The sequence below is a fragment of the Colletes gigas genome, unplaced genomic scaffold (assembly GCF_013123115.1).
Source record: "Colletes gigas isolate AHSC1104 unplaced genomic scaffold, ASM1312311v1 Colletes_gigas_Sc00044, whole genome shotgun sequence".
In the NCBI taxonomy this organism is placed as follows: Eukaryota; Metazoa; Arthropoda; class Insecta; order Hymenoptera; family Colletidae; genus Colletes; species Colletes gigas.
Window position 1 is genome coordinate 152,389 of NW_025106673.1, and position 18,409 is coordinate 170,797.

Here is an 18,409-nt window from a genome sequence, read left to right on the forward strand (position 1 = left end):
CCGACGAACTGATAGGAAAAACGTTTTTCCTATCCGCCGAAAGGGGATCCTCCTAAGGAACTCTGTGCCGGGTCGGATGCCCATCGTTACGTGTCCGGTCACGGCAGACTTTTAAATGGTGCATCATTCCGAAGATCTTAGTCGTAGTGAAACATTAGGTACGCGTAGAAAGTGTCCAAGGAAGTCGAGGAGACCTTAGTCGTCGATTGTCGAAATTGATCGCGGAAGAGTGGAAGAAAGAGCCGTACGGAGATCGCTGGAGAGGAATTAAGGTCGACAACCTGGTTCTCCGTCGTTAAAGTCGCTTCAAGGACGATCCAAGGAAATCCGTACGCGATCGCTTCGGACGTGACGAGGAACGAGAAGGAAGATACGAGGGTGACGATTCGGTGAAACGGTGCAAACGGTGGCAAGAGAAGCGGACGCGGATCCATCAGGAAAAAGAAAGGGAAGAAGATAGAATAAAGTAATAGTTTGGCAGTGTAAGGGCCACATACCTGTGGACGTGCAAGCAGTGAAAAGGATCGCGAATGGCCGAAAACACGAGCAGGGTGTACCCGGTTGTTACGGCGGTCCATCTTGCGGGTGAGATCGATCCTGAAACAGCGGCACCGGGTAGTTGGTAATGGGGGGTTTTGGCGAGAATGCCTTTTCCCTGTCGTCGTGCTCGTCATCGCCGTTGTCATCGCCGCTCTACGAGATTCTCGCCCTTTCAACAGGTTCCGCTCGTCGCCGTCGTCGACGTCGTAGCCGTTTGTCGCCGTGCCGCAGGTCAGAGGCAAGGACACCTTGCACGGACGCTCAGCAGGTTGACTTCGTACGAAATAGTATCGCGCTCGCAACGGTCGGTCTTTTCTTTAACCCGAACGGTACCGGTAGAGTTAGTAGAAACGAGCGCGATCGAGTCGGTGGTTGTTGCCGATCGAGAAAAACGGAGGATAGGCTCGTTAAGGCGGAAGATCGTAAAGGAGGAAGGAGTAGCAGTAGTGGTAGTAGTAGTAGAGGAAGGAGGAGGTGGTGGTGGGGGAGGAGGAGGTGACTCGCCGCCGAGATGCACCAGGTGCCGTACAGAGCGGGACTCACCTCAAACGCAGGTCGAAACGAGAGGCTCTGGGAAAAGACTGCAACCTGTCGAGCGTCGCCGCTCGATCCTCCTCCGATCGATACGAGTCAATCGTGTCGAGATCAACGATCTCACCTGGCCTCCTCCTTTCGCATCGTCTACAGGTGCAGAGGAACGTCGTTGGTACCGTCGAATGTGCTCCTGATAGGATTGGCGCTTTGTTGTTTGACGTTCTCGCCGGTTCAACCGCGTCAGAACCATCATCAGACTTGCCCGGGTTGCCCGCATCAGCAGCAACAGCATCAGCACATCCACGAGACGCATCGGGGCGGTGGTTCGAAGGACACCGCCGCGCCCACTCCGGACGATCTCAGGCTGGAGGCCATCAAGCATCAAATACTCACCAAACTCGGCCTCAGGACGCGACCAGACGTTAACAGAACCCTGGCTACGGTACCCAGGCACCTGGCCCTCGAGACTCTTTACAGAGCCGAGGCGCAGTCCACTCAGTATCCCGAAAGATCGAGGAACGACCACGAGACCGAATACTCAGGGGAATTTCTCTACGGCGGCGACGAGTATTCCTACAGGAACCTCGACCAACAGCCCGAGACCGCCACCGAAGACAACGAGAGGCTCGATTACGGGAACCACGAGGGCCAGGAAGCGCACGAGGAGATGGACGACTTCTACGCGAGGACCTCCGAGATCATCACCTTTGCCGAGCCCGGTGAGTCTCTTATTTACATTTCAACGATAACGCGCCCTGAACAACGCTAGAAACTAAATTGTAAAACGAGGAACAGCTCAGAGTGTACGGGACCACGTTGTGCGAATCACGTGCAATAACATAGGGATGAACGAACTGCTCGAACGTTGGGAGTGTAAACGAACTTTTCGTGCGTAGGTGGGAACGACGAGTGTTTGGATCGCAGCGACTGTTTGTATTAGGAATTCCTTTTTCCGGCTAAACACATGTTTCGATAGTCGTAATGATATTTTCTTTTAATCAGTTTTCTATTATTCGAACCGTTTTCCTATTAATGACGATGTAAAAAATCGTGTCACGCGAACGAATCGGTGGTCGTGCGTCCCTGTTTTCGGTGCGTAAACGTGTGTCAATCAACGTCTCGTTCCCCGTGGCTTTAACGATATTGAATGAGTTACTACTACGCTTGCGATAAAATCGCGTAGTATAATTGACCGTTAATGCCGGCGCCACGTCGCGTAATAGCCGCTAGACGTCCAGAGTTTTATTTTTATTTCACTGCTTCGTACCGATTGAAACGGAAATAAAAATTGGCCGACTACGCGTGGTGGCTGGCGGAGCGGTTATCGATTCGAGTATCGACGAGCGGTGCGGAGCAGAAATTTCATCGTTCCCGGCGTTGGTAAAAGTTTTTACCGGGACGAAATTCGATCGATGGAAAGGAGCTTCGAGGGAAAGGCGTGGTTGTTGGCGCGTTGCAAAATTGAAATCTACTCGATTAATATACCAACCCCGGATATTCGTCGGGGCGAGTAACTTCCACTGTGGCGAATTAGACTAGGAGGATCGACGAAAACTTTTTTCACCCCCTCTCGAGAAAACTTTTTCGAGAGTTAGGGTTCGCGTTCGTCGTCCCGGCTTTGACGCGTACGAAACGTTTGACGGTAAATAACGGAACGGATTTCGAACGATCTCCGGGAAGGGTAACGGTTGCTGAAACGCGCGAAAAAGTTTTCGTAAACAAGGGTCCATGAAAACAGAGGGGCCGTGAACGTGCACGCGTTTATCGATACTTAGGCTCTCCAAGTGGCAAGACGAGTGCACGCCCCGGGTCTCTGGTATAGAATGGTCGATCGCGTCGGTCGTTAGCGGTCTAATACAATAAGTACCGTGTACGATCCAATTTTCGTCTAACCCTGTTAGTACGTTGCACACAAAGACCCGTACTTCGATAAGAAATTAATAAAATGGGTGGTAATGGTATATACGATACGAGATATGATTTCTTATCCAAAAAAAAAGAAACATAGAATTTTTACGATCGGTTGTGTAGTTTGCGGGATAAATGACTTCAAACGTAAAACTCTGAAACTGCGGATTTAATTGAGCATAAATAAAGTTACCACAATCAATTAATAGCGTGACCTTAACATACGTTTTTAAACGTACGATATTATGAGGTGCACGTTTTACGAGCTATGCTACGCGGAAAATGTATGCTACATTGTCATAAATAGACAATCATTGTACAAATTCATATTTTTATTAAATATGAAGTTTTGGATGTCAAGTGTCACAAACACGAGGCTACTTACTCGTTATCGAGTTTTGTATATTAATAGTAGAACGACCGACCCTTATAGTGTATTTATTTGTATTGAAGAAATTAAAACTAGATACACTTGAAGAAACGTACAATGCAATGAAAATAAATGTTTATTCAATCTCTTCTAGAAAAAGTAATTTTTTACAATTTTTTATTAAAAATTAAGAATGAGTCATTTTTACCACTTCGGTAGTTCTAGTATTAAAATCAACATATTTTTACATTCACGAGTTATTCGTAAAACTAATTCTTTTTCGTGGCCATTCCTCGTACGAATAAACAAAATTAAATAGTGTTGGAAAAAATATTTGAAATTGAATCGTACGTCAAGGGATCAATAGAATTAATGAAATGGGAACTTTATAGAGGGTTGTCTCAGCCCTTAACACTTAACGGACGAGTCACGTAAATTTACGTTTTTCCATTCCAACTTCCTAGGACGGGCCACGTAGATTTACGTCTCTTATTTCAATTTCTATTATGCTGCGTTAGTTTTTCATTTTTATTTATTTATAACGCAGCGTAATAAAAATTCAAACAGAAACGTAAATCTACGTAGCCCGTCGTAGGAAATCAGAATGGAAAAACATAAATTTACATGACTCGTCCATTAAATAAAATAATTCGTATCTTACTTTAAGTATTTCTTATATTTTTGCATATTAAGTGCATACTGTAATTTCTTGAGAATTAAAATTTTCCATAAATGCATAAACATCCACAGTCTAGTGATCACAGTTCTTGATCTTGATTGAATTATTTTTTATAAAATACTGTAATACATATAGCTTGCGTATAATATAAATTTTAAATTATGCCACGTTTTCTGTGCACAACGTACATTTATTTGATTTAATATTAAAAATAAAAAGCAATTCAATTCTCTTTCCCCTATCTTATATCGATATTTTGAAGGGTAAAATATTAATTCTTCTCGATGCCACATCGTAATATTAGGGTCGGTTACCCTAATATAGAATACTTTTTTTTCATATACATGTTTTACTTGCTCGCAGAACTTTTATAAAAACTTAAATATTATGAATTTATAGGTATGCTCTTTTGACGGGTAACAGCAGAATTTAAAATATAATAACGGTTTAGGAAATGTTTACTTTTTTTACTGAGATACTCATTTTCCATATTAGGCTCATAGTGCTCGTAATATGGAATACTATATTTATATATGTTTATATTTATTTGAAGAAATAATCGAGCTAAGACAAGGTTGATGCACTCATCTTATTATGTATAATATTTGGTCAAAGATCACCTTGCAAAAACTCAGACTGCGATATTTTTTTCAATATTCTTTTACGAACACGTGTTGCTTTGGAATTCGGGCATAGTTGCACGCTAGTTACAACAAATGACAATCGTAATCGATTTGTTTAATATTGCGGTGTATCAAATTAAGAACGCATTCCATATTAGGGCAACTGACTCGTTTAAATAATAGTGTAAAAGTGCGAACAGTTTCTGTTATGTTCATGCATGTATCTTATACTATGTATAAAATTTCGCAAAATTATATTACTCAATTAAAGTAAAGAGATATTTGTTTATATTTAAATAGATCAGGAACGATATTCGTTGAATATCTACAACTGGATTCTTTAAGAATCGCACTCTGGTCGTGAATTAATTTAAACGTGTCTCGTCGATTCTTTCAGTATATTTACAACGTATTCCATACGAGGGCAACTGACCCTACTCACTTAAATAATAGCTTAAAAGTAGGAACAATTTCTGTTATGTTTATGCATGTATATCATATTATGTATAAAATTTCAGAAAATGCCAGCACATTACTCTACCAAAGCGAAGAGATATTTGTTTATATTTAACTAGCAAACGTTTATATTCGTTCAATATCTACAACCGACCCAGACCTAACCTTAGTCTAGTCATAAATTAATTTAAAGTCTCGTTCCTTTATTACATTAACAACAATCGTCTCTCGTGAGGTAACGTCGTAGCCCGAGTTATCTTACGCGGCGGAAGCAACGTGTACCACGATTATTTCCCGGCCACCCCGTATACACAAGTTTTACGTTAGGTATCGATCCTACTTTTTGACTTCTCGTTGGATGCACATCGACTGCCACGTCACTCGCGTGCCCGCGCTCCGTTTATTAATTTCGTCGGTGTACGCGTCGACGATCGTGTTTTCGGGGCGAAACGTAAACGGGCGCAAAGGAACACGTGGTTCGCGGGTTCCCGAAAAAAAGGTCCCTGCCCCCTTCCTCCGCCCCCTCCCCCTCCCCCTCGCGGTGATTCTCTCCCCGTCGCGAATTGGCGCGGGTGCGCGGAGGCGGTGGGGGTGGCGTGCAATGAAAGGAACGTCACGGATGACACCTTGGATCGCATGCATGCGTGGCCACACGCCTGGAGCCACGTGGCTCGCAGTCATGGGTGTCGCGCCACGGCGGTCTATAGTTCTCGTTCCGTAGTTCAGTAACTTTAAGTTTAACAATAAGGGTAATAGAGCCGCGGCCGGAGATAGAAGCGGTAACGTTGGCGAGCGTTTACGACCGTGCATTACGGTATGCTAGTACGGTAACGTTCGCCGTCGGTTAAATTAACGAGCTGCTGTTGCAAAGCGTTTCGTCGTTCCTGCTCGCTCGATCCCCCCCTCTCTGCCCCTCGTTTCCTCGTCTACCTGCGTTTACACGCTGACCATCGGGCTCTCATGCTTTCGCGATCACGGGGACAGACCTCCTTCCCGGCAAAGAAACCGCGCACGTTCACCAGTGTCATTCCCTCTTACTTCGAGGAAACCGGCGAACAGGATTGCCGGAATGATTCATTCCGATCGTTTCTCTTCCAACGATAAACTAAAACAAACTTTCGAAAAACTATACGAGTATATCAGTTTTTGATAGAAAAAAAAATTATCACTGGTTCCTCGAACAGATAATCACGTTTTCGTTACGAGCAAATTTTCCCATTACGCGAACGATTTATTTCGATCATCAAAGCAAAATAGAAAATTGTGAAGAACGCTGTATCTCGGGTTCGCTGCAAAGGGTTAACGTTTACTTTTTTTTCGCTCGATGGCGCGCGAGGAACGCGGAAAAATCGGTCGATCGACAGTCGAGCATTTCGCGGCGACGAATTCGTGGTCGTCGGCCTGAGCATCGTATCGGAGAGCGTATCGTAATGCGGCGTGCGTGATACTTTAACGTCAATGTCGCCGTCCCTATAGATAGCCGGCGAACACGTCATTCTTTTTGAAGAAACTAAAGAAACTATAAACCACCATCGTCTCTTTAGTATCGACCCGTTCCCTCCGGGGGGTGAAACTTTTTGTTCCATATTTTTCTTTTTTTTCGAGACACAAAAATTCCCACCTGGATCGTCCGTCAGCGTTCGTTTCGCGGGGATCGCACGCGCTCGAACGTATCCACGCGAAATCGATGGGAGAGCCTGAGGAGGCGATCGGATTCGAATAATGGCGCATCAACGTCTCGTAATTTTTCGAGCAAAAGTAGCGTAGACGCGCTGTCGCGTCGTAAATTTACAACGATCGAGCGTAACTGCGTTTCAGTTTCTCGCTCGACGAGTTCTCTCATGCGCGCGCGCGCGCGTAGTATAATTAGATTTTCGTTTGCGCGATAGACGAATTTGCAATACGATTCTCTCACCGTAGAGCGTCGAAAAATGTTTACGTTTACTGCGTAACGGCTCTAACCAGCGTACTACGCCCGGTCGCGTGGAATTTCGTTAACGAGTTTTCTAATGACGTCCACGACGAGTAAAACTGTCGTTGGAAACAACTTTATAGCCTATCGCCGGTTTGTTTCGATGTCTCTTCCTTCGATTTATTGCTGATCGCGTCGATTTTCGAATAATAAATTAACGAATGGCTGCCAGGGATTGTCGGTGTTTCTTGGATGCTTCGATCACTTGGAATATCGTGAATAAATTTCTACACTGTCACTCGGATAGGAAATACGTACCACGCGTAAACGATTGGACAGAAAAGCGCTAAATTAAGCTACGTTCGCATTGTTTTCTCTTCCCCGGATTGACAGGAATAATAAAGTTAAGTTGTCACCTCTTCAAGGATTCCTCTCCACGTGGAGAGGAAACAATGAACGGTACTTTTTCCGGGCTCGCTGGAAACGTAACGACTCCATTGAATTTCCCCCGACGTTTCAAGGACTCGAACGGCTCGATTTAATCAATTGTTAATCTCCACGACAAGGACAAATTTCAGAGAATAAATTTGCGACAACGAGATGAGATTCGAAAAAAATGCGTTGAATTCGCTTTTGTTAAATATGGACGTTGTACGTACTTGATGAGCATGACGAGAGAGAGAGAGACGCGTCGATAATTTTCCTCTCTGCGCGTCAAAGCGGGTAAAAAGAAAAAAACTTGCTGTCAAACGTTGACATGGTGAAAATAATTGGAGACGCGTCTATGCGTTTAGGGTTGTTAGATCTCGATATTTGGCTGTCGCTTCGAGGCAAAGAACTAGCAAACTTCTTAACTTCAATGAGTTAAGTAAATATAGGGGTGCATAGCTTGCATCATAGGCTTCTTTCATAAAGGGTGGAAGAGCTACACGAGACTCTAAATGATAATTTTTCTATTGAAATGACATCAATCAAGTTTTATTAATCTTGAAAAATGTCTCCAGTGCACCTTAAATGATTAAATGATTGCATAGCTTGTACCGTAGCCCTCTTTTCGTTTTATGATGCTCTCAGGAACCCATAGAGGGTGGAAGAGCTACACGAGACTCCAAATGGTAATTTTTCTATTGAAATGGCATTAATCAAGTTTTATTAATTTTGAAAAATGTGTACAGTGCACCTTAAATGATCCAATGGTTGCGTAGCTTGCACCAGGGCCTTCTCTTTCGTTCCATGATGCTCTCAGGAACCCATAGAAGGCGGAAGAGCTAGATGACACTCTAAACAATGATTCGATAGCCTCTATTTTTCTGTTGAAACGCTAATTAAGTTTTATTGTGTCTTGGAAAATGTGCCCAGTGCACCTTAAATGACCCAATGGTTGCATAGCTTGCATCATAGCCTTCTCTTTCGTCCCATGATATTCTCAGGGACCCATAGAGGGTGGAATAGTTGCACGAGACTTCAAATGATGACTCGATAGCCTCTATTTTTCCGTTGGAACGGCGTTAATCGAGTTTTATCGGCGTTGAAAAATGTGTCCAGCGCGCCTTAAATGACCCAATGGTCGGCCATCGACGAATTCATCCAGAAGATTTATTCGCGCGTAGAGTGGTGACCGGATGTTCAAAGAGAGCAGCGACGACAGCGTATAGCGGGACCTCTGTAGGTGATCCGTGAAGCTAAGCGACTAAGTTGCATTTAAAAAGTTACCCGAAGAGGCAGCCGAGCCTCCCTAGTAGCACTTGGAATCGATAGGAAGCGTTTCCATTCAAATAAACGGGCGGAGAAAAATGTAACCAACGAGTCTTCCGGTGACAGGAGGGCGACAGCTACACCAAACACGGGAATATCGGATTTTACAACCCGTGAGAAATGATCCCGTGTAAAAACAACGTTTATATTCTCACCGCCCATCGACGGGAGCCATTTCACAGCGCTTTGACTATAAGACCCCCATAAGAATTTATGCGTCTCAACAGCCGTCGACAGCGCGCCACCAGTCGCGTATCATTTCGCCAGCCGTCAAGGACGAATACGAAATCTCCGCAGACGACGATGAAGACGATAACGACGACAACGACGGCACGACGCCGACGATTGCGCCGAAGTAAAGAAAGTTGGAAAAAAGAGACGTAACAAGTAACGGCGTAGAGAGGGTCGCGTTTCTGTCGAAGAGGACCCATCGATACGTTATCGAGAGAAAGAAGAAAATTAACTGGTTGGGGGGGAAAAAAAGAAAGGGAAAAAAAGATTTCTCCCTGAACCCCCCTTTTCTCCAGGAGGTTAAGTTCGCGACACAGCAATTCTCACCGTTTTCGCGTCCAATTGGTCGTTACTTAAGGGCCAACCAAAGTCGCTCGACGCTTCGTCGTCGTTGTTGCTCGTCGTTTCCTCCGCCTTCTGACTTCTTTTTTTTTCCACCCTCGTCGCCCCTTTTTATCCCCCTTCTCCTCGCGGAGGCCATCTCTACGGGCCATTCTATCGGCATTACCCGAACGATGCCGATGCTGTAAGCTTGCAGTCATAATTTCGGCGGTTTATTGTGCCTCGAGTTTTTCATGTTCAAGAGGAAACCATTACTCCTGACAGGGGAATTGCACAGTGTATTACCAGTCGCGCCTGGAAACAGACGACCAGCTCGCTGGTCCGCATGGCTGGCGGCCCCACGCAACGTGCTGCCAAGAATCATTTGCCCCGGTTAATTAGTTACATCCGCGCGCGTGCCTCTTTCTCACCCTCCACGCCACCACCGGGGGATCAAGTTCAATACACACTCGTTAATATTATATCCATTACATACTTTGATATTCCTTTCATTAAGGGTACACTGCTAGACTGCCATTTTTTCGACCTTTTTTGTGATTTTTTTTAATGGTAAGTAGGCTGTTTTTTATTGATATTTTTCAGATTTATTTATTCATCATACAAGCATCTACCGTATTTTTTTTATAAAAAAATATAAAAAATTGTGGGAGTTATAACTTCTTGTTCAAATGTATTTTTTAAAACTGACATCCATAATATTTCAAAGTCTAGCAGAATGAACAAAGATCGATTGACATCAAATTTCGAGAGAATATTCAGCAGACACGCCTTTATCGCTGAGACTAGGGGTTATTGCTGTCTAGACTAATATTTTCGGCCTTTTTTGTGATTTTGTTTTCAATGGTAGATAGGCTGTTTTGTACTGAAATTTTTCAGATTTATTTATTCATCTTATAAGCATGTTCAGTATTTTTTTTAATCAAAAAGTATTAAAAATTGTGAGATTTATAACTTCTTGTTTAATAATTCTGAAAAAGGTGCTCCACTGGCTTCCACCTTTGCAGCCGATCCGCTAATCCGAAACAGAGGGAGCTAAGTATTTTCATAAGGAAGGGTGTAATTAAAGCAGAAACTAGGTAGAAGTCAAAATCCTGGTAAATAAAGGAATAACCGCACTTCAAGTTTCGAATTTCTATTTTTCAACTTTTCTATTGTCTTTAGCACATTAACCCCTTACCGTACAATGACGAGTCTGACTCGTTATAAGTTCTTGATGTCAAGTTTCACAATATAAGGTTACTCACTCGTCATCAAGTATTACGTATTAAAATCAACACATTTTTACATTTACGAAGTATTCATAAAACAAATCTATTATTTTTCGTGGCCATTCCTTGTACGAACAAATTTAAACAAAATTAAGTAGTATAGGTGTGACAAAGTATTTGAAATTAAATCGTACGACAAGGGGCTGAAAAAGATAGTAAAACTCAATATTTTTGAAAATCTCTAGTTCTGCTACTATCTGCTGAATATTCTCTTCAAATTTTAAGTCAATCGGTCTGCTAAATCTTGAAATATCATGGAAGTCTGTTTAAATGCATTTCGTAAACAAAAAATTACAACTCTCACAAAACTGAATACAAAACAGCCTATCTTTAATAAAAAAAAAAGATCACAAGAAATGCCGAAAAAATGATCAGCCCAGACAGCAATATCCCCTTAAACTCGAGCTTGTAGTTACTTACTCTAGTAATTCAAGCATCACAATACTCGTGTTTTATAATTCAAGTAAAACGTTAGTTTATACGCTTCTGTGGAATCTCCGACGAAGAAGAAAAAAACTTTCCATCGAATAGCCAGACTAGGGCTGGGAAGCATCGAACGGTTTTGTTTATTGTTCGACTCGAGTATTTTCTTGCTCGAATTCAACATGGCGCTGCGTCTCTTTCGCCTCTCGTTCTCTTTCAGTCTTCTCTCAGACACGCTCACCCGTCAGAAACTTTTCTACGAAAGTTCCGATCGGATATTAATGTCGAGCGACCTTCTGAATATTTTATCCCCTCGGTTGTTGAAACCGAGGGAATCGATTCTGTTTCTTAAACATCTCGTCGTTGCGGTCACGGAGGACTTGGACGATTTTTTTCCCACCCCTTATTTTCCCTCCCTTGTTGTTAATTGTTTCGCAACGTGGACGCGACCTATTCGCATTGGAACTTCGAAACGACGAGATGCCGGTCGAACGATCGACCGATAAATCCAATAAAACGTTTTACGGCCTTGGAGAATTTTGTCAGCGCGAGAAGCGTCGATATCTTTAATTGTATATCAAAATATCAGATAAACGACTTTACGACCATTCGTGAATGTTTTACACTTCCGTCGGCGATTAAGTTAGTTTGCTTCGCAATGTTCCTCTATTCCCTAATGCAATGTTTCTTAAAAGTCAGCTTATCCCGAAATTCCTTAATGGTACGACATGTTTGGCTCACTTCTTACGATAGAATTAAATTCTCATTTTCTTGATACAATCTCAAACTCTTTTTTTAAAAAAACGTGTGCATGTTCAGACAATTTCGATTTGATTTAAATAGTTTTATATTTTTTAACTTAAACTTATTTTATTTTGTATAATGAACTGCACTGGAATAAATATAAATAATGTTAGTGGACTCATACGAGTCTCCGATAGTTAATTTATTGAATAGTAGGAAAAAGAATATTTCTTACTTAACTTCCACGTTAAATTATATCAATTACAACAGAAAACCTTATACAATTTTACTACTTTTTACAGAAACGGAGTGATAAATTACAAATATTATTTTAGAAAATACTCATAAAATTATGAAACTAATTGTACAAATCTAAATTTAATGAGATGGACAATGGATTTACGCTTCGAGTTATAATAATTATTACCCTTGGATGTAATTTATACCATTCATCAATATTCAAGACTTTTAAGTCATTTTCTAAATTTACATATTATTCCTGAAATATTAATAAGAAATGCTATTTATTTCTGAAACCTTTTTTATACAAGGTGTTGGCCACCCCTGGGAAAAATTGTAATGGAAGATTCTAGAGGCCAAAATAAGACGAAAATCAAGAATACCAATTTGTTGATTGAGGCTTCGTTAAAAAGTTATGCGATAGTGGTTTTCACTCAGTATGAGAAACACTACTTATTGTTAGTGACGTATCGACAGCCTTACAGTATTGCGAGTGAGAACCACTATCACGCATACGCAGCTGTTCGCAAATTGCCGTTCTACAGACGGAACTTTAAACGTTAATAACTTTTTAACGAAGCCTCAATCAACAAATTGGTATTCTTGATCTTCGTCTTATTTTGCCCTCTAGAATCTCCCATTAAAATTTTTCTCAGGGGTGGCCGATCACCCTGTATAAATGATATTAACACTTGCACTTAACACAAAACTGTCAATTACTATAAACTATGAAAGGACGCCAAAAATGCGTGTTCGTTTCATCTATGCCCTTCAATAAATTAATATTATACATTAATTCCGTAATACATACATATATATTTTTCGATTTTTTCCAATAATAAGAATCTTGGTCAGAAAGCCTTGCAAATATCAATATATTAATATAAATAAAATTTTTTGAGAAGCATGTTTTTTACTCCATTATATAATAAGTAGATCGCCGATCTTTATGCAAATTTATATTTTTCTTAATAAAATTAATAAATATAATAATTCGTATCTTTAAGTGTTTCTTATATTTTTGCATATCAAATGCATTCTGTAGTTTTTTGAGAATTAAAATTTTCTATAAATGCATTAAAATCCGCAGTCCAATAACAAGCTTATTTCTTTTCCTAAGAGTTCGCGGCCTCCATGTTTGAGAATCGCTGCCACAATGCATCTAGTGCTGTATTTGCTTTTGAGATAACAGTTCTCGACGCCATACAGAGTTTTATTTACACGATCGACATAAATAAAATCGTGAAATCTTGTAAAGCATATTACAAGACGTGAAAATGTTTTTATTAAAACATTTACGTGGGTTCCAAACACTTGTGTCCTTTATATTTTTGAATTAACATATGTCGTTAGCAGTATACATGAAGTGAACGTTATTATTTTAGTGCACATCAGTGAATATTATCGCAAATATAATGAGATTAAGAAAAACTTTCTTAGCACAAAGCAGATTGGTTTCACGACTGTTTTATCATTGTATTTAATGATCGAATTGAACATGATTACAAGTAGTGTACCAACCTTAGAAAACACCCCATATAGCTGGTGTTTTAACAACAATATAATTTTAAACACTCCTATTTCCAAACAATTAGACAGACTATTTTTATTTATTCCGTCTGTGAGTGAATTAAAAAAGATTCCAACTATACATATTCGATAAACTATGCACGAATCGAATGCATGTCGACGAAACCGTGTTCGATACAGAGCGTATTTAATTTCATCAGAGAAACGCTACGGGTGCCTTGAGACATTACATAAGGCAAGTCACCCTTTAGTATCGAAATATAATTCGTTTGAATGATTCTGCACGGGTACGGCTGATATTGATTTACCTCAGAATATTTTCTGTCCTCGAAAAAAAGTTTCCTTTGCCGCTTTATTATGCTTTCCTCGCTTCTCCTTTTTTACGAACAACGTGTATGCGTTTTCGTGCCTACCGATTCGAAGGGAAATCGCTGCGGAACGATTCGAATCGCGCGGGCTACGAAAGCGCTAACGAAAGACGAACAGGAGAAAAGAAAAAAACCTATGGTAAAACTAAAAAACGAAGGAAAGGAAATTGGAAATAAGCGTCGTGAGCGGCACGTAACTTGTAATAAACAGGGAATCGTCGCGACGAGCGATCCTCGTCGAGGTGCTATTTGTTAGAATGTTCATCATTGCCGGATGAGATCCTCTCGTAGTAGAGAGATTCCTGTCGTAGTGGCTGGCCATTATACGTGCTCTCGACGGTTGTTCTCTTTTAAAAGGACTTGGCTGCGGCTCTCCTCAACGCAATTCTTTATAAAAGCTCGAGCGTCCATAGCTCGTAATTCGTCGCACGCAGCAGTTGCGAAGCGAACACAGGAGGCCTCCGCACCCTCGTCTTCCCATTTTTCACTTTTTTCTTCGAATCCACTTGCTTGGAAACAATTTAACGTGGTGCAAGGTAACAGGTAATTCGAGTTTACTCGTTAAATCAGGTACAGTTGTGTTTAGAGAGCTTCTGCTTTTGGTGAGTCCTTCGACTGGAAAGCTTAAAGGGGTATTGCTGTCTAGACTGTCATTTTTTTGCCTCTTTTGTCATTTTTTGTAATGATAGGTAGGCTGATTTGTGTTGAGAATTTGCAGATATATTTATTCATCTTATAAGTATTTACAATATTTTTTTCATACAATAATATTAAAAATTGTGGGACTTATAACTTTTTGATTAAAGAAACGCATTTAAGCTGGCTTCCATTCCAAGATGACTTTTTGTAATTTCTTTTTAATGATAAGTAAGCTGTTTTGTACTGAAATTTTTCAGATATATTTATTCACCGTATATGTATCTACAGTATTTTTTTCATAAAAAAATATTAAAAATTGTAGAAGTTATAATTTCTTGTTTAAATGTGTTTTTTCAAACTGACTTCCATAATATTTCCAGATGTGGAAGAAAGATTAAAGACCGATTGACTTTGAATTTGGAGAGAATATTCAGTAGATACGCCTTTATTGCTGGAACTAAAGATTTCAAAAAATATTGAGATTCACTACTTTTTTTTTAATATGCCAAAGACAAAAGAAAAGTTGAAAAATAGAAATTCGAAACTTGAGGTGCCGCTATTCCTTTATTTATCAGGATTTTGATTTCTGCCTAGTTCCTGCTCTAATTACACCTTATGAAAATACTTTAGCTCCCTCTGTTTCGGATTAGCGGATCGGCTGCAAAGGTGGAAGCCAGTGGAGCACCTTTTTCAGAATTATTAAACAAGAAGTTATAAATCTCACAATTTTTAATACTTTTTGATTAAAAAAAATACTGAACATGCTTATAAAATGAATAAATAAATCTGCAAAATTTCAGTACAAAACAGCCTATCTACCATTGAAAACAAAATCACAAAAAAGGCCGAAAATATTAGTCTAGACAGCAATAACCCCTAGTCTCAGCGATAAAGGCGTGTCTGCTGAATATTCTCTCCAAATTTGAAGTCAATCGGTCCGCTAGATCTTGAAATATCAAGTCAGTTTAAATACATTTCTTTAAATAAAAAGTTATAACTCCCACAATTTTCAATATTTTTTTATGAAAAGAATACTATACCTACTTATATGATGAATAAATATATCTGCAAAATCTCAGTACGATACACCCTGCCTACCATTGAAAAAAAAAATCATAAAGAGAACCTTAAAAGGACAAAAGGAATTAAGTTTTTCCTCACACACCTTAAGCAAGGATAATTTCTCTCGTTCGACTGCAAACTATGCCAAGGCTTTCGAACTCTCTCTCGCGATTGATCTATTTTCATTTGACGAGCCCGTTCCCTTTGTTTTCCCGTGGCTAAAGTACAGGCCGCGATTAGATAATAACCGATACGTAATCGCAATTAGTCCGAGGCGTGCGTTAAATGGCACGGTAAAATCTATTCGTACCGCGTGCTCTTAACCGTAATAGTGCATTCAAGGTCGCCTCCTTAGACACACCGTGCAACCAAGTGCTCTTTCGAGGACCTTCTTGACCTTGGATACTCGGGAAGATCTAACGGATCAAAGAGGGAACCGTTACTCTGGCATCTAATGGATTTTCATGGTCGTAATAGACAGATTGGCGATTGACGCGGTCCAAGAAGCAAACTTGCCCCAGAACGCATAGCTGACGCTCGATCGTCTTTATTAACGTTAAATTAGTTGGTTCTGTAGTCCCAGAAACGTACAGGTTCTAAGATATTACGAAAGTTTTGTAATTTCATTTTGGTGGCGATACAATAACGACTCTGACTCGTTACAAGTCGTTGATGTCAAGTTTCACAATCATGAGACTACTCAGTCGTCATCAAGTCTCAAATATTAATCCTCCGCGGTCATATGTTGCTCTCAACCACCACAGCAAAGAACCATACTGATATCTTATGTTATATCAAGTCGACAAGCTTGGGGGATACACAGAATTCGAAAGAATATTTCACAAATTGTGTTTAAGTGCAATTAGGCATTTAATTCCTACCAGCATGACTCCCAAGTATAAACTTAATACGACCGCAAAGGGTTAAAATCAACATATTTTTTCATACGCTTTTTTCTTTGTTCCTACAATATTGTTGAAGTTATTGCCAGTATAATGACGACTCTGATTCGTCACAAGTTTCACAATCATGAGGCTATTCGTCATCAAGAATATATTAAAATCAACACATTTTTACATTCACGGGGTACTCATAAAACAAATTCTTTTTCGAGGCCATTTCTTGTACGAACACCCTTAAGGGGGTCTTCTACTGTAAAACGCGTTTTTTTCTGTTTTCCTTGGTATTTTTTCACAAAGAAGTTATGCAAGTTCTTGCATTGGCGTTTTGCATATATATTTATGACTCTTTCAGTAATGTTCACAAATTTTTACAACGAGGAAATAATCAAAATTAGTGGCAGTATAGAGCCTCGTACGCAACCAAGAAAGTGTTCTAATGGCTTCCATGATTCCAGCCGTTCTGTTTGTCTAAGTTAAAAAAATGAAAAAGATTCTAAATTGGGATACATTTCTCTATAGCCGGTATAAAAGGACAGAAAAAACTTGATAATTAAAAAAAAGACAGCATTTTAAAGTTGAAATATTGATTTTTTTCTTGTGTTTAACTTTAGCAGGTTTAAAAAAAAAATAGAAAGAATAATAATTTGTACTTCATTCTATAGTGATTCATGTACTGAAGGTATACGCCAAATTTGAACGAAATCGGACGAGTAGATCTTGCGACATCATGGAAACAGATTCAGAAAAGATAGTTTTGAGAAAAACTTGTTTAAACAGAAGGATCAGACTGTTCAAATTGGTATAGCTCGAGCAATACACATTTTTTTGTACATATATTCCTAAAACTATATCCTTTAAGAATATGCAAAAAAAAATCGAATCTTTTGGCGATTTATAGTGGATTTTTCGTTATACACGGTGTTCGGCCACCCCTAGGAAAGATTTTAATGGGGGATTCTAGAGGCCAAAATAAAACGAAAATCAAGAATATCAATTTCTTGACTGAGATTTTGTTAAAAAGTTATTAAAAAATTTAATTAAAAAATTTCAAATCATTCTGAAAAAATTATTTTTAGTTGCAAGGATCGATTACAACCATTTTTGGTCATTATACATACATACACATACCCTCGAAATCCTACCCACTTTGGAGAAAAGAATTCCTTATTGAAAATCTAATGCGAAGCCAAAAATGCTGCTCTGAAACTTCATCCGAATCTTTAAAATGTCATAACTCCTGAATGGATTGAACGATTTTAATGTTTCAAACGACAAACAATGCGTATTTTAGTGAAGAATATATAGAAATTCTAACAATATTGAAAAAGTTGTTCCTTGACCCCGTAAATTGAGAAAATCTCCATAAAAATGGTCCAATTTTCAAAGGACCATAACTCCTACAATAATGAATATATTTCAATGAAATCTTTTTCTGAAATAGAGCTCATGGGTACCTACAAAAAAGTATTAGACGACTATTTTATGGGGCGTCAAACGCAATTACTAAAAATCAAAAGTGAATTTTTAAGAAAAATCGACTAGGGGTAGGTGCCTAAATTTTTCGGCAAAAAAAAAGTTTTAAATCGTTCTGGAAAAATTATTTTCGGTTGCGGAGGTCAATTACAATTAATTTTGGTGAATACATGTACCCTCGAAATTTTACCCACTTTCGAGAAAAAAATTCGATGTGTGAAATTTTTCGGCGAAAAAAAAAATTTCAAATCGTTCTAGAAAAATTATTTTCGTTTGCGAGGGTCAATTACAATTATTTTTGGTGAATAGACATGCCCTCAAAATCCTTCGCATTTTCGAGAAAAAAATTCAGTACGGGCGGAACTTTAAACGTTAATACCTTCTTAACGAAGCCTCCATGAACAAATTGG

At 39.7% G+C, this 18,409-nt stretch overlaps 1 protein-coding gene across 1 annotated transcript in view; it reads left to right on the forward strand.

Moving 5' to 3' along the window:
• Window positions 1–1,051: 1,051 nt before the first annotated feature.
• The window catches only part of LOC122403136 (inhibin beta chain), a 72,197-nt gene continuing 54,839 nt past the window's right edge, over window positions 1,052–18,409 (forward strand). The window contains exon 1 of the mRNA XM_043406486.1: window positions 1,052–1,793. Within this exon, the coding sequence (XP_043262421.1) occupies window positions 1,052–1,793 (742 nt within the window). The remainder of the gene's footprint in view (window positions 1,794–18,409) is intronic.